We start from the raw sequence: 24,593 nt of genomic DNA on the forward strand, positions 1-24,593 counted from the left end.
CTCCAATCTGGTCCAAACCGTCTCTAACCAGCACGTCTCAGGGCTGTGAGTGTGCAGCGGGCTGTGTGTAAGTGACTTGCGCTCATTTACGAGTGCACACGGCCCTCCGCCGCCCAGCCTCGGGAAGGAGGCAGGTGTGGGGAGCTCCCCTCCAGGACAGGCTGACGTGACGGGGTTCCCCTGACCGCGGCTTCTCTCCCAGCCGTCTGGCTCTTCTGGAAGTCGTGCTGCAACATCTGCCGGAAGGCTCGGGCTTCCTCCCGGTTGTCCCCCATCGCTAACCCCACCTTGAGTCTCCCTCCAACCCTACGTCGCACTTACTCACTCGTCCACCAATACGGCTCCCAGACCAGCACGTCCTGTCACCCCTACTTACTCCCCCACGTACTCCTCTTCCACAGCGCGCTGTTTCAATCTTATCCACGAAGATCCTCTGGACGGTCACTGTGCATGTCTAGCACTTGATGAAAGTAAAGGGCACCACCGTTTGCTTACCTTCCCTCCCTTCTCCCAGGGACGTGGAACGGGAGCGGTGGCCGGAGGGCACAGGGCGAGGAGGGGCGGGACAACCTGGCAGGGGGCCGGCCCGTGGGCCTGGGGCAGGCGAGATGCCGGTGCAGTTAGGAGGTGCGGTTAGGAAACCGACACCGCCGAAGGGGTCAGCACACGTGCAGACAGACAGCAAGTCAGTTAGCAGAGGTGGCGACAGGAGAAGTAGGGTGCCCAGGTCGACCTCCACACTCACATCCGGGCTGGCAGATTCTTGTCTGCGGTGGCTGTGCCGTGCACTGTGCGATGTTCGCGGCGTCTCTGGCCTCGGCTCACGGCTCACGAGGTGGCGGGAGCACTCCCTCGGCCCCCCCGGGGCACGTGTGGGAACAAAGGACACAGCAGGTCTGAGAATGTGCCTAGAAAGGCCTGCTACAAGGGTGCCTGTGGTGGTGTGTGGGGAATTGGGATTCTAGAGGGTTCCCACCCTTCGCTCGATGCTAAGAGTGGCTCCCTGTGCTGACCTGCAGTGTGGTTTCTGCCAAAACTTGCTTTCCTTCTGGAATCTGAGTGTGTATCCGCCCGACCAGCCCCCCGCAGACACTCCGCGTCACTGAGCACTGCTGGGTAACGTCACTTGAGTCCAGTCACCCTCGCTGGGCTTCCTCAGGGCCTTTCCGCCCAGCAGACTCTGCTTTGTGCCCTCCGGCCGTAAGGCCCCTGGCGAGGAGGGGGGCGCACTCACGTGCATGCTCCTGGCCAACCCCTGGCCCCGAGTGTGGGCTCACACAGCCCTGACACAGCGTGGCCCCCACAACGTCTGCAGACCCCGCCAACGAGAACACAGGCTATGCTCCTGAAGCTTTCAGGGACACGAAATTCAGAGAGAGACTCCACGGAGGAGGCTGAAGAGACACAAGTGCTCTACAACACGTTTTCCTGACCGGGCCTCGAACCAGCGAGAGGCAGAAGCTCCTCCTTGGCCCGGAAGCAAACTGCGAGGGGCCCAGGGACTGGGTGAGCGGCTGCACCGACACTCACGTCAGGACTGGAGGGCGGCAGCGGGCTCACCATGCTGAAGGGTGCTCGGATTTCAGGGCAACACAGCCCGAAGTTTGCAGGGCAGGGAAGGCGTGTGTGCACAGCAGGGACGAGGCCCACGAGCAAACCCCTGGACAATCGGTGAGTGGGGTAAAGAGAATGCCGGAGTTCCGTGTGCTATTCTGGTGACTTTCTTGTACGTTCTAGGTTAAGTCGTTTTTTGTTTTGTTTTTTTTTTCCAAAAGAAATTATTTTTAAAAATCACAGTAATCCATTAACCCCTAGGCTGTGGTGATGTGGCTCGCTGCTCGCCTTGAATCCTCTCCAGGGTGCCACATCTCCACCTCCTCGTCCTGGTCAACTTTTTATCAACTGCAATCATTTAAAGTCCACACTGATCTCCACCAGAGTGGAGCGTGTCTCCTGAGCAGTGAGCGAGGACCCCCCTGTGGACTCCTTGGCGTCGAGTGGCCGAGAACACGGCAGGAAGGTAGGGATGCCCCCCTCCAGCGCTGCTCCGGGTACTTCCCCACCAGACCAGCTGAGTGGCTCCGCTTCCTGGGAAGGCAGGACAACGTGGCCCCCCTTCGGGCCACAACACTCTCCCTTCACTCTTTCTCCTTACTCAGCTAAGAATCATCCTCAGACCTCAGTTCAGATTCACTTCCTGTAGGAAGCCGCCTTCCGCTGCCCTGCCCCTCGGTGCTCTTGGGGTACCCCGTGCATCCCCCAACGTGGTACCTGTTTCCCACATTTGTTCTGTGGTTTTCTCGCCATCTGTAACCTGAACTAGAACACGAGCCTCAAGCCCCTTCCGTCCGTGACTGTATTCCAAACTCATACCGTGACGTGACACGCACACACATTTGCTAAATGACCGACAATGCTGGACAAGGGAGTGTCCCTTGTAACACAACCACTTACAAACCACTTACAGTATGTCTAGGAGAGAACAGGTTTCAGGTTCTAAACTACAGGCAATTATCAGTGGCAGTCCAACACAAGTTTACATAAATCACAGGCTCGATTCTGCTCTGAGGACGGCCAGAGAGCATCTGTCCCGCATGCAGTCCAGTGACACGAGCACAAAGGGATCACCATGTGCTTCGGCCTCTCACCAGGATTCCCAGGGTTAAACGGTTTTGCTCCGCAGGAGGAACCGGTGACAAGGGGGCCTCGCCTCCACCAGAACACAGCAGCCTGTGCCAGACCTAAAACAACCAGCTCAAGAACGGTCACTGGCAACAGAGTAAGGACCCACACTGGATCCCGTGGCGTCTCACACTCAGGAACCCATACGCACCTTGGGCCAGAGCTCAGTGACAAACCATGATCACCACTGAGGGTGACAAGACACAGGAGAGGAGGCACAAGACTACAAAACACAGAGGATGCAGAAGATGTGGTTAATCCGCACCCTGCGGGACGCAGCGACGACCGTAGGGTACCACGAAAGAGAAAGACGGAGTGGGCAGGAGGGAAGATTTCCAGCGCAAGGACAGGACCGCGGGACTTAGGACAGACAGCCAGCTTCCCACCACGGTCCGCAACAAAGGCCTAGCACCTGCCTCCCGCAGGGATGACACCTGCCTGCTTGCCCGTGGTGTGCGAGATGCGGGGAGCTGTGCGACACTACACAGCAGGCCACCCTCTCTGTGCACGGCACCCCCTTAGTTTCTCTGGCACAAGGTTGCCTCAAGTGTGGAACCCGCTGCGGTCCTGAGGCGCCTCTCCAAAAGGTGACCCCGCTCAGGCTGTCAGATCCCTGCTCCCTGTTCTCCACGTTCCCCACCCTGACTTCGCGGGCTCCCATTTCCCTGTGCCCTTCTGTCCCCTTTGGTCCACACTTGCCTTCCGCCAGCAGCTTTCCCTTCACGGACCCCTCACAACAGCACCTCGTCTCATGATTGCCGCAGAAGTTTCCAAAGTTTCCGTAAGTGATAGAGCGTACCCCTCCGGGCCGCTTCTGTTTTCCTAGAAGTCCCCTGGGCACCTGGGGGCACCGTGTAGCACACAAATCGCCACACACACCACGTGTGACTGCAGCTGGGGATCCCCAATCCCGCGGTGGTTCCAGAACCTCACTCCCACGTTTCCAACGTCTCTTCCGGCCGCGTTTCTACTTCCCTTCCCTCCACCAGTGCTCAGCTGCTCAGGTTTTACTCTCTGGTCTTCTAGTTCCCAGACCTGGGACCCTTCTCCTCTTTGTAGATTCTCACATTTAGACCTTTTTCTTCTTTGTTCCCATCCCTGGGAAGCTTCAGTTCCCCCAGGCTTTTGTTATCACTAGCACGTACCACAGCTGGTGGCACCCCCTCCAATCCAAGCAGTACATCACCACCTGCTATTTTTAGGGAAGACACGGCTACTACGTGGCCATCGTGCAAGACCTCGCTCTAGCCCATAAGCTGAGAAAACTAACGCAGAACTGTAAGGTGGTGACCATCGAGATCTTCAATCGCCTGCCACAAACCTATTTTCCCAGCCTCACTTTGCAAAATTAAAGACTTGCTCAAGGCTCTACGCGTATCTCATCCTCCTCTTCCCCTAAAAAGACGATCCAGGCAAAAACCCAAATGCAATGGAGTGTCCTGATTTAGGGAAGAGATCTCCAAAGGCAGGCCCTGCTTTTGTGAATCAAGTTTCCCTGCAGCCCAAGCATGCCCGCTCCTTGCCTGCTGCCCGCACGGTGTGTGCCCTGCAATGACCAGGGGAGGAGCTGCCAACAGCCTGGATCTCGATGACCTTGCCCCCCACGGAACCAGTCTGCAGGCCCCTGGATTGAAGAGACTTCACAGGTCTCCCATTGCTGTTCTGAGACCCAAGAGTGGGAATGCAGCAAGGGCAGGAGAGGGGGAGTCCTCGGCAAGATTCAGCGAGAATCTCTAGACCAGAGATCGCCTGGGTCACACAGGCTGGCAGCAGCGGGGAAGAGCAAGGAGTGGGGGAAACGAACGCTCGGTCAAGGGAATGGGTTGATAGACTGGATGCAGGATGGGAGAGAAAGACAGGAACCAAGGATGACACTTAGTTTCCGGCCTACACACGAGAAAGCTACAGTTGCTACTTAACCACGCTCCTGAAGGAGGACCAAATCCACAACTGAAAAGTGAAATTCACACCAGTTGTTCTGCACAGAAGCCTCCAACAGCTCACTGTTCTTTCAGAGTAAATGCCAAAATCCTTACAGTGGTCCAGAAGAGCCCCACAATCAGGCCCTCCTCATTCTGCCTTCATCAGACTCCCTGACTGCTAATAAACACCACCCAAAACTCACAGGTTGAAATCTGATCCCCAATGTGACAGCGTTGGGAGGTGGGGTCTTGGGAGGTGTTTAGGTCATGAGGGCAGAGCCCTCAGGAATGGGATTAGTGCCCTTTCCAAAAGACCCCAGAAAGCTCCCTTCCCTTTACATGGGGTGAGGACACGGTGAGAAGACAGACACAAACCAGGAACCAGAACCACGCCCCCCCCGCCCCCCCGCCCTGAGCCCTAAATCTGCCTGTGCTTAGATCTAAGACCTCCCAGTCAACAGAACTATGAGGAATGAACTCCCATTGCATTTTACGGAGTTTTGTTACGCAGCCTAGAAGGGCTATGACATCCACGTTCACTCCACTGCAGCGACACTGGCCTTCTCTTCCCAAGCACATCCAGCATGCTCCTGTGTCGGGCGTCCACACCTGATCTGCTGCTGGATGGGACGCTCTCCTCCCAAGATGTCGACGGGGTTCATTCTCTCATTCCCCATGCTCAAATAGAACCTTCTCAGAGAGGCCTTCCCAGGGCTTCCTACGTGAATTCCACCAACCAGTGGCCCCTTCCTGGCCCATTTGTTCTTTCTAGCCTCCTTTGCTTAATTGACCTCCAACGTATTTATTATTTTCCCATGTAACTCGTTTAATCTGTTCCCTCCCCCCACCTCCTAAAATGGAAGCTCAAGAAATCAAGAATGTTTGACTTTCTCCTCCTGCTGCCTAAAACACAGCAGGTTGGTTACCTGCAAATAGTTTTGGATGAAACTGGCCCAAAGAATGCGGCTTATGAAAGATCCAAGAGACCTCCACTCAAGTTCCTGGGGTTTTGAGGGAAAACAAATGCACATTACAGACACCTATCCAGCGCAGCAGCTGAGCTCAGAAATGCTTCCCCTGCCAGTGCAGGACTCCCTTTCTCCCTCCCCTGCTCTCAACACTTAACATGTGGGATCACTTCACAGGTAGCGCCCTTAAAAAAAAAAAAAACAACAGAAAAACACCTTATCTCCATGGCCTATCTGGCCTACATTCTTCTCTGGTCTCATCCCAGCAGCCACTCTCCCCTCCACACCGTGCTCATGCCAAGCAGACGCTGTTCTGCTCCCCAAAGACCCACTGCTCCCTCCCACCTCCGAACATCCCACCTGTTGGCTCCTCCATGTTGCCCCCTCCAGGCAGGAAGGTCCTCTCCCGCTCTTCGGCTCCACATTCAGGTCTCCCTACCTCACCCCCTCAAAAACCCTCTGCCCCCACCACGGCCAGGAGGCAAGACCACCACTCCAACTCCTCCTTTATTTTCCTCCCAATCCTTAAAAGCCTGCAAAGTCTTACTTGCACACACGAGTCTTACTCATAAAGGCAGATCGTGTGTTCTGCTCACTATGTCCCTGGTGCCTAGCACACCAGGCAGAAGGAGTGCCAACTTCATGACATCTAGTAGGTAGGGCAGGGAGGGGCCCCACTTCACCACTAATGGCGCTGACAGAAGTTAAGAGACCCTCGATATCAGACAGCTAAGAGGATCAGGTCGGACACAAGTGCCTGGGACCGTTTCTACTACCTCACAAGACTTGGGGCCAGGCACTAGTAACTCCTCTCCTGTCACCGTAGACAACAGTCCCTCCTGCTGTCAGAAACTTCCAGTACGTGCACGCCTTTGATGACTGACCCTCCCCGCCAACCAGCACGGCCTGCCTCCGGGCAAGAAATATTTCAAGATGAGCCAGAGCAGCCCCAAACCTCGTCCTCGGAGAGGCAGCGGCCCCGAGCATTCCGCCCATCACCCGTCGGCCCCGGGGAAGCCCTGAGACTGGGGGAGTGAAGCAAGGGGCCCCGCCAGCGCTCGCTCACGCTGCCCCCCGCTACCACCACCGCATCCCGGTAAACGAGTGCCGGGTTGCAAGCCTGAATAAAGCAAAGGAGACGGTTCCCAATACAACTGCAGTAGAAAGGGGGGCGGGCAGGGGAGGAGGGGGAGCTTCCGCCGTGGAGCGGGCGCAGCGCGCGCGGCGGGACCCCCAGCCCCACGCCCCGGCCGGCCGAGCTCCTCCGCGCCCCCGGCCCGGGAAGGCGCCGCACCTGCTGCAGGGAGGCGCAGCCCTGACACCGCGAGAGGTCCGCCGCCGTCCCGGGCGCCGCCGAATGGGTCTCGCCCGGCATCATGGTGCCACCGCCGGGCCCGGTGGGCCCGCGCGCCTCAGGGACCCGCGGCCCGGGCCCTGTCCTCCCTCTGCTGACGCCGCCGGGGCCGCCGCCTGCCAGGCCGCTTCCCGCCGGGTGCGGGCGGGTCCATCCGTGCACAGAGGTCCCCGTGGAGCTGGCGAAGGGCTCTCCCAACCGGAGCCGCCTCGGGCACTAGAGAGAAACGCGACCCGGCGCGGCCCCCGAGCGCGACAGCGCCCAGCCAGGACCCCGCCCCGCCCTAGCTCGCCCCGCCCCTCTCCGCGGCTTGGGGCTGCCCGCGGCGCCGCCTGAGCAAAATAGGGAGGGGAGCCGAGCCGAGGCGGCGGGAGAGGCGCCCACAAAGGAAAAGTCAGGGAGAGCAGAGGCATCGGAGGTGCACCCCTTGCGCTGAGTAGGGGGTTAATCTTTTATTGCCGGCTGGCTGTGTGGCAGGTTCCCATAGACACCTACAGCCCTCACAGAGGGGACGGTGACACCCCCCCTTGATGACGTCACTCAGGCGCCTGCAGCAATGGAAGGTCCCGCGCCGGGCCGGGCAGGTGTGCGATTTGGAACTGGAGGGAACCGCTCTGTCCGAGCCCGGCCGGGTACCCGGAGGGGAAGGACGGACTACGCTTCCCGACGCCCCGTGCGGCGGACGACCCCGGGCGAGTCCTCCCGCCGTGGCGCGGCCTTCGCGACAGCGGCCGCTCCTTCCTGCGGGACCGTCGTTCTTCCCGGCAGCTGGCCGCGCTTGCGGCGGTCGGTCGGTCGGTCTCTCTGCCAGGCCCTCCCTGCGGCCCGAAGCCCTGGCTGGGGCGCAGCCGGTGACCCCAGTCACGGACGGTAGCAGGCCGCTCCCAGATCTCAAGTGTATACCCCTTGAGAGGGAAAAAACAAAACTCCTCCCCCTGGCCGCATTCCTGGGTAGATTCGGGCCCTGATCCTCGGCTTGGACCGAAGGTCTTCTCCTTATCCCCCGGCAGCAGAATTCTCTTCTTAACGATCCCAGCTCGTTGCCGTATCACTGCCTGGCTCAGAAACTTCCCGCGGCTTCCCAATGTCCAAATTCTTAGCATTCGATACGAGCATTGTATGTGCTACCTAGACACCCAGACTTCACCGGCTTTTTCCAAAATGTTCAGTACGGACACTGCGACGGGAAACGGCCCTCCCCAGAGAGCAGTCTGGTTCCTCTACAAATACCGCACCCCTGCCCGTTCTTACACAATCCGTGGCTGCCACTTGCTGTGGAGCAAGGGACCAGGGCTCCGGACCTGACAGCGAGATTTCCTGTCGTTGACACCTAAGGCGGTCCAGTACCTGACGGATCCATTTACCCCTGAGCGGAAAACAAGACCAGGGTTTACGGGGAAAGGAGATGAGCAGCAGCGCAGCGGGAAGCAGATGTACCTCGGAAGACCGTCGTGTGACCCATTAGAGAAAGGGGAGAGCAGACCATGTCTGCGTCCTGGTGACTTTCCATCTCTGGCTCTGATCCAGACAAACGTGTCTTAACAGTAACTTCCCTTTTATTTAAAGTTTTCCAAATGAGTATTTTTTTCCCAGGTTATTTGAGTGGAGGAGGCACCAGCTTACCCTCCAGCCTTATCTCCCTCTACATTGCCCTCCACACCCACAGCGCACCTGCTGTTGCTGGAACTCAGAACTCTCACTGCTGCCTTTCTGCCTTTGTCTTTCGGCCTGTTTCTTCCCCTTGCCTGGAACACCTTCCTGCCAGGTCTACTGGTTGTCATCTACCAGGTAATCCTTCCAGGTCCCACATTTTATTCCACTACCTGAAGTGACACTACCTTCTTTTCTTCCCCTTAGCACCAACTGATCTTTTTTTTTTTTTTAATTTCTTAAACGTTTGTTTATTTTTGAGAGAGAGAGAGAGACAGAGCACGAGCAGAGGAGGGTCAGAGAGAGAGGGAGACACAGAATCCGAAGCAGGCTCCAGGCTCCGAACTGTCCGCACAGAGCCTGATGCCCGACGTGGGGCTCGAACTCACGAACCGCCAGATCATGACCTGAGCTGAAGTTGCTCAACCGACTGAGCCACCCAGGCGCCCCCTGACTGATCTTTTTGTAACCCTGCATTTAGACTTGGATTACAGTGATTGTCATGTCTTCTGAGACCTCAGTTTTCCTTATAAACCTCGTGAAGTGCTGTACACAGTAGGTACTCAATGAATGTCAGAGTGAATCAAATTTGCTGCAACTAAGTGAAGGTAAAAAAAATAAGCATTTAACATTCAAAACTGAATGCGCATTTTCTTCTTAAACCACTCCTGAAGACGTTCAAAGAAACAAACGTTTTGTTCGTATAACGTAGGGTAGACAAACTCTACAAAGGGCCACATAATAAATGTTTTAGGCTTTTGGGGGCCACGTAGATCTACTGCGTATTTGTAATTTTTTGGTTTTTAAAGAATCATTTAAAAATGTAAAACTTGGGGTGTTTGGCTGGCTTAGTCCATGAAGCATGCGACTCTTGATCTTGGGGTCATGAGTTGAAGCCCCAGGTCATGTACAGAGATTACTTAAAATTATATATTTTGGGGCACCTGGTGGCTCAGCCGGTTAAGCATGTGACTTTGGCTTAGGTCATGATCTCGACATTCGTGAGTTCCAGCCCCGTGTGGGGCTCTGTGCTGACAGCTCAAAGCCTTAACCTGCTTCGGATTCTGTGTCTCCCTCTCTCGCTGCCACTCCCTCTCTCTCTCTCTCTCTCTCTCTCTCTCTCTCTCTCTCTTTCAAAAATAAACATGAAAGAAAAAATAAAGTCTTTTTAAAAAAATGTAAAACTCATTCTTACCTTGCAAGCTGAGCAAAACCACATGTTATATGTGGTGATGGAAACTGATGTAGGGCCACTAATTGAGGAATGCCGAAAATTACATTTTTCCTCTTTCCCCCATTTCCCACAGCCACACCTGTCTCATTGTTGTCATGGAAAAAAGCCAGCAAACGTCTACACTACAGAAAGTGGCGAACAGTGAATTTGGAACCACATGCCTGCCTTTAAATTGTCAAGTGAGTGGCCTATTTGAGCCGGTGTTTTCTTATAAAGGATTACCTGTCATTTAGGGGAAAAGCAACCAGGGCAGATCCAAATCCATAGGATCTATGAAGCAGAGAGTACTTAGTAACACGTTATCGATGGTATCCATTTCGGAAAACGAATACGTCTAGCTTACTTGTAGAAACCTAATTTGTGGTCTCGGGTTTGGTTTTGTTTTTTTTTTTTAATCATTTTTTCATACCAAATTTACAAGAAAAACATTGCATTTTTCTGTCCGAGCCTCCTCAGGCCTGGAGGGATGTCTAGATTCTGGCTTCTGATGTGGGGGCTCCCTTGTACATGTGGAGCCCAGTCGGTTGTTTAGAGGAACTGACTCAAAGGCTCAGTTCTTGCCTCACGGCCTCCCGGATACTCAGTAACATCTCCAAACTAAAGCTTTAGAACGTAACATAATTTGGAGGTTAGTTACACTGATGACTTAATTTATTAATGTCGTCTTCCCCTGAAATGGTTAATAGATTTGTTCTAGAAGCCAAGGAGATAGATATGAACTCAAAACGGAAAGATACTTGTTCTTTGCAAGTTCCTATGTTTTGCTTTACGAAGAGCTATTCCTTTATCTGATGCGCTTCTGCATAATAAAAATAAACCACATTATGTCTTTTAAAATCCCTGGCTACGTTTCATGGAGTGGTTTCCAGCTCTGACAGTTTATAATTCAGACAGCATCTGAAGAAGTTAATTTCTGGACCTGTGATGTCATGCTAACAAATGGCCACCAGATGTCAGTCTTTCCTTGTGTTTTTAGACACAAATGGGCTTTGGAACCATATTTACGGTTCTATTTGTGTGGCATCCTCAGTGGAAGGCACTTTTCAGGGAGCATCTGCCCTCTCACAGTCCATCACGCATGGTCCTGAGCTCCCTTTGCTCTGGTGTCACTGTCCTGGGTTACGGCAGTGACTTGTCCCCACGGGCCACTACTCGGCCCTGGGCCCTCGCTTAGAGCCCAGCTCCCACCCTCGAAGTGATGCAGAGTTGGGGGGAAACGCGGCCGCTTCCTGGAAGATGGAGCTCGCTCAGAAAGCCGAAGAATCCATTTTTCAAGACAAGCATCATTGGGAGGAGAATGCAGAACCCATGTGAGTGTTAATGATGAAGCATGACTTTAAAGGACTTTCACGGTTGTATAATCCTTTCCACGGGAGTTCAGGCTCACTCCCCTCGTGGGGTGTTCTGTGAACACCAGGCAGCAGTAAACCGCTTGTCCCGAGTCGCTTCTGGGGATTTGCAGAGGGAGGTTGGGGTCTCGGGGGCAAGGGAGAGAGGCTTCCCTCAGGGAGGGCTGGTGGGCGGGGTGCGACCCACCCACCCCAAAGGAGAGGGAGGGAAGGAGGGAGGGGGCTGTGGGATGGCCCACCCCAAGCCAGGCACGTGCCCTGGTGTCATTCCAAGGGGACCCACTCCTGAGGCTGTGGGAGGTGGGGCGCGCGGGGAGTGAGCCGCGCTTTCACGGGCGGGGGACAAAAGGTGAGGGTTTTCTGCCCACTGGATATCGTGGGCCTGTTGGTGGAAGCCGCTGGGGACCCAGAGGGCGGCCCGAGGGAGGCAAGCTGCCTGGCAGGTGTTCCCGATGCCACGGCCAAGGCAGAGTGGAAGCAGGCAGCCGGACGCCCAACGTGGCTCCTGGCCACCGTCAGAAGCACTGCCGCTGGGAAGGGTCCGCTTGGGCCCCCTCCTGGGTCCTGTACCAGCCGCAGACCACGGCAGGGCAGCGGCTCAACAGCGTCAGGTTTTCCGAGGCATTCGAGAACTCCCCGGCCCCCCGGCCCCTGGTGTGCAACTGCCTTCTCCCGGTTGACTGTCAGAAGCTGGGGCCTGGCCCGGAAGACCCTCTGTGCTCCTCACTTGCCCCCCCAGGGGGCAGAGAGGAGCCCCAGGGCACTGAGGGGTAGGGAGCTCCCGCCTCCCAGCCCCACCCCTCCCCTGCTACCCGCCCTGCGGTACTGGGACCCTTGAGCTGGGCCTGCCGGGCTCCCGCTGCTGGGGACCCGCAGACTCTGCCCAGAGGCTGCTCCGCAGCAATGGGAGGAGGGAGAAGGCCCTCGGCCTCCCTTTTCGTACTGGCGGATTCCAGGCCCTGTCGGTGTCTCTGCCTCGCTTTGCCCTGGGCCACATCTGAGTCCTCGGAGAGTCCCTTCCCAGCCCCACAGGGCCCCTCCTCCCACGTCTGAACCTGAGCTCCAGGGGACGTCCTCCAGGCGTCCCTTCTTGCAGGTTCTGTCCTTTGCCCGAGGTCGCCTGCAGCCTGCGGGGTGGCAGGTGCCTCTGGCTGCACCGAGGTCCCCGTCCTGAAAGGAGCGGACTCCCCCTCCCAACAGCCTGCTTGTCCACGTCGCACTCCGACCCCGAGCTGGGCAGCCTGTGAACCCAAGTCACCGCAGAACCAACCACGAGGGACCATACCTTCTCCTCCGCCTGGAGGGCCCAGGCCCTGGCTGCAGCAGAGAAAAAGCCCGCCAGGCCTCCCCTAACCCTAACCCCTCCCCCTTCCCCACCCCGCCAGGCCTCCCCCTCCCCCAGCCTCCCTGGGGCATCCCAGCACAGGCTGGAGCTCAGCCGGTGGGAGAAGTCAAGCCCAAGACAGGAGGTGAGCGGCCAGCAAGCTGTGCTGGGCTTCCTGTGGACGGAGACGCCTGCGAGGCCACGGGCCCAACACGGGGTCCAGGGTACCAGGGGCCCCAGACAGCCCGTGCTGTGGGGACCGGCGACAGAGAGCTTGGTCAGTGGAGTGGCTTCGCGGTGGCTCTGCCCAGGGTTGTTCTTGCCCACCTGCTGCACTTGTGCGGACCCTGCGGTCACCGCCCTCCCTCCTCTGCCCCCCGGGCCGTGCCTCGAAGGGGGCTCCAGGCACCTGGCTGCGCGGCCGGCCTGCACAGGACGCCCCTCTGGGCCGCCACTGAGGGGCGGTGCCCGGCGTCCCGGTGGCGGCTCCTCCCCTGGGAGTCTCCTTGGTGCTGCCTTGCAGGCCTAGTGGCTCATCCCCTTGTCTGATTTGGCTGTCCTCCCCGCTCGGCCCCCTCGCCTCCCCACACGGCCGATCACCTGCGGCCCTGCTGGTGCCACGTCCCCGCCGTCCAGCTCCCCTCCACGGCCGCCACTACCATCCGGGGACCGGCAGCCCCTGGACGGCCAGGGAGCCCCCCACAGCCAGCTCCCGCCCTTCGCCACCAGCCGAGATCGGTGTCCAGCTGTCCATGAGGACGACACCGCCGACAGGAGAGAGGCGGACAGGCTCTGGATCGATGCACCGTCTCCCTCTCCGCCAGAAACAGGATTTGGACTCCCCTCCACCGTCGCCAAGGCTCCCCGGGCTCCGGTCCGGGCCACGCTTCGTGCCACGTGACCCCACAGTCCTCCGGATCTGGCCGGCCCTCTGCCTCACCCGGTCTCAGCCCAGATGTTACCTGCTCAGACCTTCCAGGCCCCTGTGCCCCCCCCCCCCACCCCGCCACACACGGCTGCTGCGTTTTCCTTCCCCCCAGTAGCCCCGTTCTCCCAGGAGGAAGGTGAATGTGAGATGTGAAGGGGCCTCGCTGTGTCCACGCCGGGCCTCGTCCGCTGTCCTCCCTGGACTGGGGGCGGAGGGGCAGCCGCCTCCCCAGCCCCTCTCCGCCTCCCCCAGCTCTTCTCCGTCTTACGTGCTTCCTGCAAATGTACCTTAACAGGGGCCTCTTCCCTGCTCACCTCCGGGTGCCCTGAGACCAGACCCAGAGACCACGCTTCGTCCACCTTCTGTCTTCCCTTCCCCGGCACTCGTTCATCACGCGGCAAACGTCGCCGGATGACCGCGTGCGCCAGGCACACGGCGCCTTGGGGAGGGGAGGCCGGACACGGCCCTGCCCTCGGGCCGCTCACTCCCTGGCTTCCTGCGCAGCCCCTTTGTCTGCCTGGACCCTCCTCAGCGACTCGCTCCTTCCAGGCGCCCGCACCGCAGGCCCAGCCAGCTTCCAGCACCTTCCAGCGCCAAGACCTGCTACGCAATTTGCGTGGCCCAGTGCAAGATGAAAACGCCAGGCCCTGTGTTCAAACATACTGAGGCTTCGAAGGCACCGACAGCAAAGCGTGAGAACGAGAGCGGAGGGGGCACCGCACGCCCAGGGAAGCTCCCTGCCAGCGGCCTCCTGGCCACACCCCTCCCGGCCCCCTCGCCTGCAGGGACAGGCCTCCTCCCAGTCCAGAGTCACAGAGTCACCCCACCCTCGCCCTCAGACTCTGCGCACTGAAGGGGCGCTTTGCCTCTAATGGCCCAGCCCTCCCTGTTCTAGGCACGTCCATCCGGCCGGTCCACGGGCACCGACCCATATCACCCTCACCAAATTCGGATTCCAGGTCTCACATTGCCGTTTCTGTCTGTCCGTCCAGGCCCTTTGTGATTCCAGTTACACAGGAGCTCTCCTGCCTGCCCACGCTGGATGTCTGTCCTCTCTCTTGGGGCCATGGACATAAGACCCGAGGGAGCCCTGGGACACCTGCCGAGTGACCCCAAGAGGAGCCTGAGAATGGAATGTTCCTAAGAGGGAACGTTGGGGGAAAGGCGGCTTTGGGAGCAGCTGACCTCACAGGATTTTTAGGCAGATGGAGTGACCACGTGTGACCTGGGGGACAATGGACTCGATATCAAGGGGGTCAGACCTAGAGGGTGGGGGATTCTGGGCAAACACTTAGCAGGACTCTTGAGGACAATGAAGAGATGAGCACGGAAGCCCAGAAGGCGGGGCCTGGCCGAGCAGAGGGTCAGAGCCTGGCCAACGCTGGGTCAGGAGAGACTGTCATGATGGGAGGCAGCTACTGTCACGGGGCTCTGGTCCCCACCACAGCACACCTGCCACCAGGCCTCCTCCGGGATGCCTCCTTGAGGAAGGCTCTCACTCCCAGAGAAAACGGACCTGTGCCAGAGTGAGAGTCGAGGCCTGGTGAAGGGGGCTCCACTCCGAGGAGGTCCCCCAGGGCGTTTCTACATCAGACACCTGGTAAAGAATCTTCCAGCCTTACCACCTCGGGGCTGAGAGGGTGGGTCCCTGCATTGGGGTGACAGGAGCAAGGCAGGCGTCACAGGGATCCCTGCTCACCGATGCCCTCGCTAAGGCTGTCCGCTGCCTTGGTACCTGCCTGCTGGTTTAGAACTGATCCCCTGGTCCTTCTAGGTAAGTCTGAAGGAGGGGGGTCTCTAAGGGGCGCTGTCCAGGGAAGGCTGCGCTCCTTCAAGGACGGACTCCCTCGTGGGAGTCCCAGCTGCTGAGTCGCCCAGATCCCAGGGCAGCTGTCGCCTGCCAGCTGCACTGCCCACCCTCTCCCCCTGCCGCGGCCCTGGAGGTCCCTCCCCGGGGGTCTGGTGCCACCTCCCTACGTCCAGCACAGAGGCTAAGCCCTCTGCTGACCTCTGGACGTGGGCCTCACAGGGTGCCAGGCGTTCTGTCGTAGGGTTCCTCGGAGACCGCTCTGATTTTCCATCCCTCTCCGCGTGGGGGGCCCTCGTGCCGTCCCCTCCACCCGCGTCCACCGTGCGCCCTCCCAGCCCCGTGGGTTCAGGTCCCACGGCCTCCGCCCATGCGCCCACATCCTCATGGCCCCGAGCACCTGCTCTGGAACTGCTCTGTTCCTGCACTGCCTGACGTTTCCTGGGCTCCCCTCTCTTAGCACCCCTACCTTGCTTACCATCATCCACGGGACTGCCTGAGGTCTGGTGAGCCCTATTCAAGGTCTGGCACGACCTAGCCCCCTGGTGTCTTCAGTCTCACGCGGGCAAGTATTGTCACAGATTTGTGTGCTTGGTGTAGGGGGTTTCCACTGGGCTCTGCTAGGGGGCCTGAGGCTGGGGGCTACTCCGAGCGGGTCTCCTGGGTCTCCGGCCGGGGCGATCCTATGCCCTGTGCAACGTCCCCCATGTCTCACGCCAGCCTCCAGGAACGCCTGGCCCAGTCCCGTGGTCGTCGTAGCTGTCTCCGGACTTGCCCCACGACCTGGGGCGGGGGTGGGGGTTGGGGGGGGGGAAGTCACAGAAGCTCCCTGGTGGGGAACTGCCACTCTACATCTAAGCAGTGGCTTTTGAGATGTTCTCGGTGGCTGGAAGAGGGCCATTGGAGTCAAGGGAAAGGCTTTTTTTTTTTTTTTTTTTTCTGGAGAAGGAGTGAAGAAGCAGTCATTCACCAAAGAGTTGTTGAAAGGATCAATGAGCACATGAATATGTGGATATTCATCTGAATAAAAGAATAACCTTGTGAGAATAAAAAACATCGGGAGCTCCGGCAATCACACTCCTTGGTATTTAAACAAATGACTTGAAGACGTATCTCCATGAGAAAGCCTGCACACATGTTTACAGCAACTTTATTACAAATTGTCAAAACTTGGAGGTAACCAAGATGTCCCTCAGTAGGCGAGTAGATAAACCGGGGTCCATCCAGACAGTGGAATATTATTCGGCACTAAAAAGAACTGAGCTGTTGAGCCGTGAAAAGACAGAGAGAGGAATCTTAAATGCGTATTTTTAATTTTATTTTTTTTAAGGTTATTTATTTATTTTGAGAGAGAGAGAGAGAGAGGACATGATTAGGGAGGGGGCAGAGAGAGACGGAGACAGAGAATCCCAAGCGGGCTCCGTGCTGTCAACACAGAGTCTGACGTGGGGCTCGAACTTACAAATTGTGAGACTGTAATCAACAACAGGACACTTAACCAGCTGAGCCGCACGGGCACCCCAAATGCATATTTTTCAATGACGGAAGCCAATCTGAAAAGGCTACATGTTGCAGGACTCCAACTCTGTGACCTTCTGGACAAGGCAAGACTGCGAAGACAGTAAAGGGGTCAGTGGCTGTCACAGGTTGGGGGACGGGGGGCTGCATAGATAGAGCGCAGAGGATCTTGAGGGCAGTGACACTACTCTGTGTGGTGCTGTAATGACACATACACGTCATCCGTACGTGCATGAAAATCCATACAGTGTGCAACACCAGGAGTGGACCCTAACGCTCCCCATGGACGGGGTGTGAGGATGTGTCCGTGCGGGCTCATCAGCTGTAACAGACTTAACCACCCGGATGCTGACGATGTCGGAGGCTAAGCACAGTGTGGGGGGCAGGGGCACGCGGGAACCCTGTACCTTCCGCTCTATTTTTCTGTGAACCTAAAGATGCTCTAAAGAGTAAAGTCTATTAAAAAAAAAAAAAAGAGTTGCAGGCGCTGGAGGCGACAATAGAGAGTCTCCAAGTCAGAAGTGAATTTGGCATGTCGAAGCATCAGAAACCAGCTCAGAGTCTGGAGTGTAGAGAGTGGGAAGCCACTTACCTGGTGTTGATTGCTTGGGGGGCAGGGTAGCACCTGCCGATGCCACCAGGGTCTTGGAAACCAGGGTAGATACGTTTTACACTCTAGGTGCAAGGAGCCGCCATAAAGAGTTTTCAGACACGGGGGTGGCATTCTCAGATTTGCATGAAAACCTTTGGTTCCGGCTGCCTTCTGGAAATAGACTTGGGAGCCTGGGTGTCATCTCCCCAGTTGGGAAGGAAGAGTTGGTGCTGGGTAGGTGGGAAGTCAAGGATGTGTTGATTCAATGACGTATGCAGCCTAAAAGAGGTTTACTTTTTTTCGGGGAAAAAAGCACACAACACAAAACTCTCTGGACCCCAGAGTGACAAAGAGCTTTTTTGAAAAGCAGTGTTTTGAGTTTCTAAGTGGTCTTGAGAAGCCACGGGTCTCAAAACTTCCTTATTTCTGAAACTGATGATTCAGATTGTGAGTTGGAATGGTGTTATTCTAAGATCGTGAGAATATAGTACATTCTGTAAATTATCCAGGCAGAAAATTATTGCCAAGAAGGGGGTGGTGGCGAAAGTGTCTTTCATTTAGAATAAGTGTGTAGCAATTGTTTGAATTTTAGATAAAATGATACCAAACATCTTCAGCCAGAAATTTTCCTTTGGGCTCATCTTCAAACCCTGCCATGAAGAAAAATGGTGCTGACTTGAACAGTGCATTCCAGATGTGTAGCGAGTGCTCCAAGAGTTGGAGACCATATACCAGAATAAAAAAAAGAAAATAACTTAATGTTCTTTATCAAAAGAAAGATAGGGAAGTATGACCCCCAAATGTCTCTTGGATGCATCCCGTTGAACTTGTGGTTATATCCTGCATTTCTATTTAAGAAGAGATTTCGGATCCAGTAAGACATTTTATGGTTGATGAGGGGAAAACTTAAATCTCTACTTAAACACCACTCTCTTTCCTCCCTTCTGCAGAGAAGATGGAATTACTTCTCACTTGCATGAAGAATAAACAAATCCGTCACGTTGGGCGGGAGCATCGGGTGTCCTCACGGCGGTGCGGAATCTTCGGTGCGCGATGGTGTGTAGACCCTGAGTTGGCAAAGGAGTTCCTAGGGCGCATTTGGCACGTGGGCACTCCAAGTCCATTGGACACTCGCAAATGTGACTTCCCAGAGGTCCAAGGTTGAGGCGGTGTTTCTGTCATTTTATTCCAACTGCGTCACGTGGAAGTTAACTTCCAGGAAGCAACCACCCGCATGGGAAGGCTGCCGGGCAGGGGGCAGCAGGGAGCTGTCGCCCTGGCCTGTGGAGCTGGCAGGCAGGACGGAGATGCTGGGTTTCTGCGGCTGCAGCCTGCTCTCTGGGCCCTCACTGCCTACACCCAGAGGTGGCTTTCTGGTGCCCCGGATGCAGCTAAGGGTGCGTGTTCCCGGGGACGTGGCTAAGGCTGCGCGTTCCTAAAGCAGGCTTCCCACAGCAGCCTCCCCAGGCCTCACCTTCCTGCCCCGGGTAGGGGACGTAGCTCTACAGAAGGCCTTCCAGACTCATTCTTGGAGCCTGGGGCACGGACCACTCCTCCCTTGGACGCTGATGGCAGCACACAATTCTTTGCAGGAGATCTCTTTCTGCTTAAAATAGCTAGTGGGGCGCCTGGGTGGCTCAGTCGGTTAAGCGTCGGACTTTGGCTCAGGTCGTGATCTCATGGTTGGTGAGTTCGAGCCCTGCGTTGAGCTCTGTGCTGACTGCTCAGCTCCTGGAGCCTGCCTCGATTCTCTCTCTCTCTCTCTGTCTCTCTCTCTCTGTCTCTCTCTCTCTCTCTCTCTCTCTCTCGGCCTGTCCCTGCTTACTCTCTGTCTCTTAAAAAGAAACATTAAAGGAGCGCCTGGATGGCTCGGTCAGTTGGGCGTCCGACTTCAGCTCAGGTCACGATCTCACGGTCTGTGAGTTTGAGCCCCACGTCGGGCTCTGTGCTGACAGCTGGAGCCTGCTTCAGATTCTGTATCTTCCTGTCTCTCTCTCTCTCTGCCCCTCCCCTGCTCTCACTCTGTCTCTCTCTCTCTCCTAAAAATAAATAAACGTTTAAAAAAAATTAAAAATAAATAAATAAAATTAATTAATTAATTAAATAGCCAGTGATTCCTGCTGCTTGCGTGTTGACGTGGCGTGGCTTTGGAGGCAAGAGCACACGCTACTCCCGAACCCGGTCCCCAAGCTGGTTCCCTGCTCACCCACCTGACTTCTGCCAACGACAACACATTCTCCCCACCAGCCCACGCTTCCCCTGCTCCCTTCCTCCTGCCTCTGCTTCCCTTCCTTGCATCTCATCACAGCAAGGGTGCACCCCTGCATCGGCTGACTTACAGAGCCCCACACTCCACCTGTTCCACATCCCTCACTGCTCTACACGCTAGTGCTCTTAAAGAGCTTCTTTTTTTTTTTTTTTTTTTTTTTAAAGCAAGTCACTGTCTTGGCCTAAATACTGTCACTACAGTAACCTACAAGACAAAGCCCGCTACCATAGAAGGAGACTCACAGCCTCCTCTCCACCCCTTGTGCAGCCTTCTGGAAGCCCTTTGGAAGCTTAATATCAATTAGAACATTAAGTCAACCCTCAAACTCCCAATCATGCCTTGGATGATGTCACCTTTCATTCAAGACGTTTCCCTCCCTCCCATAACTTCATCCAAATGCTGCTGCCTTTGACTCCGTGCCCCAGTCCCCCACCCCGCCGGAGAAGAGAGGGCTGTACCTGGCCCAGAACAGCGCCCTGCCCCATACCTCTGAGCCCTGCGCTAGATGCTTCGTCTTGAGCCACCCCACACTCTTCAACAGGTAGGGCGCGGCCCCTCAGAACCACACAGCAGCACTGTCTTCCCCAGTGCACATCGCAAAGTGACTCCCAAGGCTATAATCTGTGATGGCGCGAGGGGAGCAGGCACTTGGGGATGATGGATGGATCTATAGCTCCGGCCATCAGACCTGGAAGATGGTGGCAAATACCTTATGTCTAGTACCCAGCTGGTCGTGCCTTTCCTGTGTGCTTAAAAATATTTTCTTCGCCCGTGTTTCAGATTTTCTGCCCAAGAAGCGGGCGTACGTATATTGTCTCACCGAAAAGGAATCCTTGAAGTGCGGTGTTATTCATAAAGCACTCTGTTTCTCATTGATAAATAGCAACATGGAGAGGACAGGGTAATCTTCTTTATGAAGTATGTTTAAGTCACAGATCTAAAATTTGGGAAAGGTGAAAGGAGTTTGATAAATTTCAAACTTGACAAACATGATCTATTGTCTTTGAACCCAAGTGGTACTAATTTAGCAAAGAAGACCAAAAAAAAAAAAAAATCTTTGTTCCTGCCAGAGTTTATGTTTTTAATTCACTTATCTAAAAGTCTTTCCTATTCGTTTGGAAGGGAAATTCCTGTTTTGCACCAGGTTTGATGATGCATCTGTATGTTCTAGGAGGAGAATGCACAACTTCCTCACACCAGCGTCTCCCCAGCACTAAGGGCTCACGTCAGGGACTCGCCTTGCCCCCGCTTTGGCTCACTGAACCGTGCAGACTGAGCGTGTGTTCAGGCGGGGCACTGCTCTGGGATGTGGACGTGCTGGGGCTGCTCTCCTGGCCTGGCACACACCTCCCAAGCCGGGACACTCTGCACTGTGCGTGACACTCGGGGAACAGAGAGACACTGCAGGGTCAGAGGCAAGAATCTCACCGGGTGTCCGGGGATGATTCACAAGAGCGAGGAGTAGGAAATTTCGAGGTGGCCATTTAAAAAGGATTTTTCCAAGAACAGGGCCATTCGGCCTAGGGCGCTCCCGGGGGAGGGATGGCTTTGGCAGACGTACTGGCTTCAGGAGGGGAGCTGGAGGGTAGCACAGAGCTAGAAAGAAAGGTGTACTGGGCACTGAGGATGGGCTCATAAACGCGGGCTGAGGGGCCCCTGGAGTTCCAGAAATACAGTTTGGCCACCAAGGACACCGTATTCTGTGGGAGGTGGGGGAGGAGCGGGGTTTTGTATGACAGTCTGGGCTTCAAGGGAAAGGAGCCTCCTTGGGATAGACGTCTTCTCTCTTCAGTGGGACAGAAATAAAAACACACATGGCGTACAATGCGTGATTTATGGCAACACGTGTATTTATAGGTACGTATTGTGCAATCGCTGCAGAGCGTAAGAGCAGACCTAACAGTGACTTTCCAGAAAGGCCAGGGGGCAGTATGGCATTGTGCAGAGGCTAAGAGTTTAGGGTTTAGCCACTCGCTGTGTGGCCTTGGCGGGATACTCAGCCTCCGGGAGGGTTTTTTTTTTCCTACATCTGTAAGATGCGGCTCCGAGACCTTTCTCTGTGCTGAGTTGGTTGCATGTGCGATGTACCTGAGCAGCAGGTAGGTGCTCAGCGAGCGGGAGATTTTGAGCTCTGAAGAGACACTACGTTCGTAGATTTGATACTTGCGAATTTCTACGCCTTTGCCACAGGCTCTCACTGGAAGCAGAACGAGCTACCAGAACACTCCCCTGGCTCTGGATAATAAGGCGAAGGGCTCACGCTTTGTCGACGTTCGAACTCGCCCCAGCGTGAGGCCCCTGGCATGCGCACGCCTGGGTGCAGGCCCTCCGTGGTCAGGTGGCAGGCGGCACGGGTCTGTGGTGGGGCTGCCGCACTTGCCCTTGTCACTTACGGAATGCGCCCCCCTTCTGTCTCCAGTTCCACACTTTCTGTCATTTGAACACACCCTTGGAAGTCATTCGGGGTGTGGGCTTGGGAAGTCATGCGGAGAAAATGCTCCGCTCGGACAGCTGCCTTCCTTGCAAACTACGCAGGTGACCCCCTCCTGTCCCCACATGCGTCTGACTCTCTCACTTTGTACTTCTGGGTTTCCTACCAAGGACGGACCTCCCAGAGGCATGCCCCGCCCTAATGTGATTCAGGAATTTGGGGTGGGCTGGTTCTCAATAAGATCCAACGCATCTACACCCATAACGGACTGTCACCGTTAACATCTACTTGCTTTTCCTCTGTCCTAAGCAATCTGGCTTCACCGCTCTAGGTAAGTCTAGCCCAGAAAGATAAAATGTGCAAATAACTTTATTGCTAATATCAGGAACTTCCCCGGTATTAATTTAAACGGGTATCAGGCCACTGAATGTACAATGAACAGCAGTGCCCGACGGTGTGCTTTCAGGGCTTGTTGCGTCCGCTTCTGCTAAACTACAGGTGACCCTCCAACAACACAGAGGTCGGGGGCGCCGACCCTCTCTCTGCACGGGCAGAAATCCACGTATAACCTTGACGCTTCAAAACTTCACCACCAACAGCCTACTGTTGACCGCAAGCCTTACCGCTAAGGTAAGCACATTGGCACACATTTTGTATGTGACAGGTGTTATCTGCCGTGTTCTTACCATAAACGAAGCTAGAGAAAAGAACACGTTGAGAAACTCATAAGGAAGAGAAAATACATTTACAGTGTTTATTAACAAATGCATTTACCGTACTTATTAAAAATTCCACGTGTTAAGTGAACCTACATGGTTCCAACCCGTGTTGTCCAAAGGTCAACTGGATTATATCATGGATCGTGACCGGTAACACAGCTCCAATTCCACTTGAAAGACCGGCCTTGGACCAGAAAGCAGAAACCTCACAACTATGTCGCCTTTGTCCAAGTCCCTCCCAGACAAATCCAAGACCGTCAGGGCAATGCCTGCCTGCGCCAGAGTGAGCGAGCAGCCCCCTCAGCCCTGCTTGTCCCCAGACGGCACTGGTAGGATTTTCGGGGAGCCAGCCTTCAGCAGCACGACGCGCACGCACAGGCACTTTTGGTCACCTCCCTGGGGGCTCTGCCCTCTGTGCTGAGCACGTGGATCTCTGAGGACTGGCCACAGCCATGTGCAGGGCCAAGCGTCAGCAGCAGGGGGGTCTGAGTGGCTCAGTCGGTTAAGCATCCCACTCTTCTGTTTCTGCTCAGGTCAAGATGTCACGGTTCGTGGGTTTGAGCTCCCACTCAGAGCTCAGACTCTGCGTTGACGATGAGGAGTCTGCGTGGGGTTCTCTCTCTCCCTCGCTCTCTGCCCCTCCCTTGCTTTCTCTCTCTCTCTCTTTCTCTTTCTCTCTCTGTCAAATATAAATAAATAAACATTTTTTGTTTTAAAGCATCGGCTGTGGGTCCAGACTCCCCCCTTACCAACACCTGCTCTACTGGTGAGCTGAGAAGTCACAACTTCCCCTCCCCGTCAGCTGGTGTGTGGAAGGGACTTTGCAGATGTGATAGGAGGGTCTTGAGATGGGGGGGGGGGGTTTCCCTTGATTCCCCGGGGGGGGACCCTAAATGTAAACACAGGTATCCTTTTAACAGGGATGTGGAGGGAGGCTTGGGAAAGAGGAGAAGGCCACGTGAAGGGAGAGAGGCACTTGGAAGTCAGTGGAAGGAGCCACAAGCCCTTCAGGTGGCCGATGAAATCTGGGGAGGTCTAGGCCACAAAATCTCTGGTGCCTCCCAAAGGAACCCATCCTGCCCACGCCTCGATTTAGCCTGCTTGTGCACTTGTGCCCTCCAGGCTGCAAGAGAGTAAATTCATGTGGTTTCAAGCCACCAAGTCTGTGGTGATATGTCACAGCGGCAACAGGACACAAATAAATGCAGTTTTCTCGTGTTTGGAGTGCACGGCGCAGAAATAGGAGCCAGGGGCTTTTGCAAGGGTTCAGTGAGGCGACTCACATAAAGCACTGGGGGCAGAGTCAGACAGTAAACACTCAACGTCATTACTGTAACTAGTATGTCTCTGTTTAAAACCAAGTTTCGGGGCACCTGGGTGGCTCAGGCAATGGAGTGTCCAGCTCTCGATTTCGGCTCGGGTCATGATCTCACAGTCGTGAGTTGGAACCCCATGTCGGGGTCTTTGCTGAGCGAGGAGCCTGCTTAAGATTCTCTCTCTCTCTCTCTCTCTCTCTCTCTCTCTCCTTCTGCCCCTCTCCCCTGCTCACGCGCGCTCTCTCTCTCTCAAATAAAAAATAAAATAAAAATAAATATAAAAAAATAAAAATAAAAATAAACCAAGTTTCGTATCAGATCCGCAAAGCTGCGTGTGGGCAGACGATCTGTAGGTTCCACCTCCAAGACGCTCCAGGCTGGCAGAGTGCCAAGTACACGGAAGAGCCTCTATAATTACTTGTTGACCATCAGGTCCTGATGATATACAGCTTTCTCCAGCACACAAGGTGTTCACCCCTTAAAGTGTTTTGTTAGTGAAAGAAGGCAATCACACACATGCTTCCAAAGAG

At 55.5% G+C, this 24,593-nt stretch overlaps 2 protein-coding genes and 1 long non-coding RNA gene across 12 annotated transcripts in view; 2 read left to right on the top strand and 1 right to left on the bottom strand.

Moving 5' to 3' along the window:
- ICE1 (interactor of little elongation complex ELL subunit 1) overlaps positions 1–7,194 on the bottom strand; it is a 57,004-nt gene extending 49,810 nt beyond the window's left edge. For 2 of the 3 annotated variants that reach the window (XM_053202304.1, XM_053202311.1), the window contains exon 1: positions 6,867–7,194. In XM_053202304.1, coding sequence (XP_053058279.1) covers positions 6,867–6,950 — 84 coding nt within the window. In that variant the 5' untranslated portion in view covers positions 6,951–7,194. The remainder of the gene's footprint in view (positions 1–6,866) is intronic. The other variant, XM_053202305.1, reaches the window with a different exon arrangement.
- Positions 7,195–7,447: 253 nt separating this feature from the next.
- On the top strand, positions 7,448–18,562 carry LOC106985127 (uncharacterized). Of its 8 annotated transcripts, none has more exons than XM_053202329.1 (8): positions 7,448–8,424; positions 8,520–8,714; positions 9,884–9,989; positions 10,985–11,120; positions 12,545–12,760; positions 13,120–14,103; positions 14,404–15,011; positions 18,279–18,562. In XM_053202329.1, exons 1-6 carry the CDS (start codon positions 8,411–8,413, stop codon positions 13,524–13,526), a joined length of 1,074 nt encoding a protein of 357 aa, XP_053058304.1. In that variant the 5' UTR covers positions 7,448–8,410; the 3' UTR covers positions 13,527–14,103; positions 14,404–15,011; positions 18,279–18,562. The 8 variants fall into 8 exon arrangements, 5 of the variants coding, with proteins under 5 accessions (XP_053058304.1, XP_026929706.1, XP_053058296.1 ...); XM_027073905.2 differs by lacking the exon at positions 18,279–18,562 and adding an exon at positions 16,164–16,537; XM_053202321.1 differs by lacking the exon at positions 18,279–18,562 and adding an exon at positions 16,167–16,537.
- A 3,321-nt stretch (positions 18,563–21,883) lies between these two features.
- On the top strand, positions 21,884–23,469 carry LOC113603224 (uncharacterized). Its single transcript, XR_003424773.2, has 3 exons — positions 21,884–22,658; positions 22,867–23,030; positions 23,281–23,469. It is a non-coding gene; the product is annotated as an uncharacterized LOC113603224 (long non-coding RNA).
- Positions 23,470–24,593: the final 1,124 nt, after the last annotated feature.

The sequence above is a fragment of the Acinonyx jubatus genome, chromosome A1 (assembly GCF_027475565.1).
Source record: "Acinonyx jubatus isolate Ajub_Pintada_27869175 chromosome A1, VMU_Ajub_asm_v1.0, whole genome shotgun sequence".
In the NCBI taxonomy this organism is placed as follows: domain Eukaryota; kingdom Metazoa; phylum Chordata; class Mammalia; order Carnivora; family Felidae; genus Acinonyx; species Acinonyx jubatus.

Coding starts and splice junctions, on each gene's coding strand:
- LOC106985127 (XM_053202329.1), top strand. Junction 8,715..9,883: donor TACTGGTTGTCATCTACCAG/GTAATCCTTCCA, acceptor CATTTCCCACAG/CCACACCTGTCTCATTGTTG. Junction 9,990..10,984: donor GCCTGCCTTTAAATTGTCAA/GTGAGTGGCCTA, acceptor GCCCTCGCTTAG/AGCCCAGCTCCCACCCTCGA.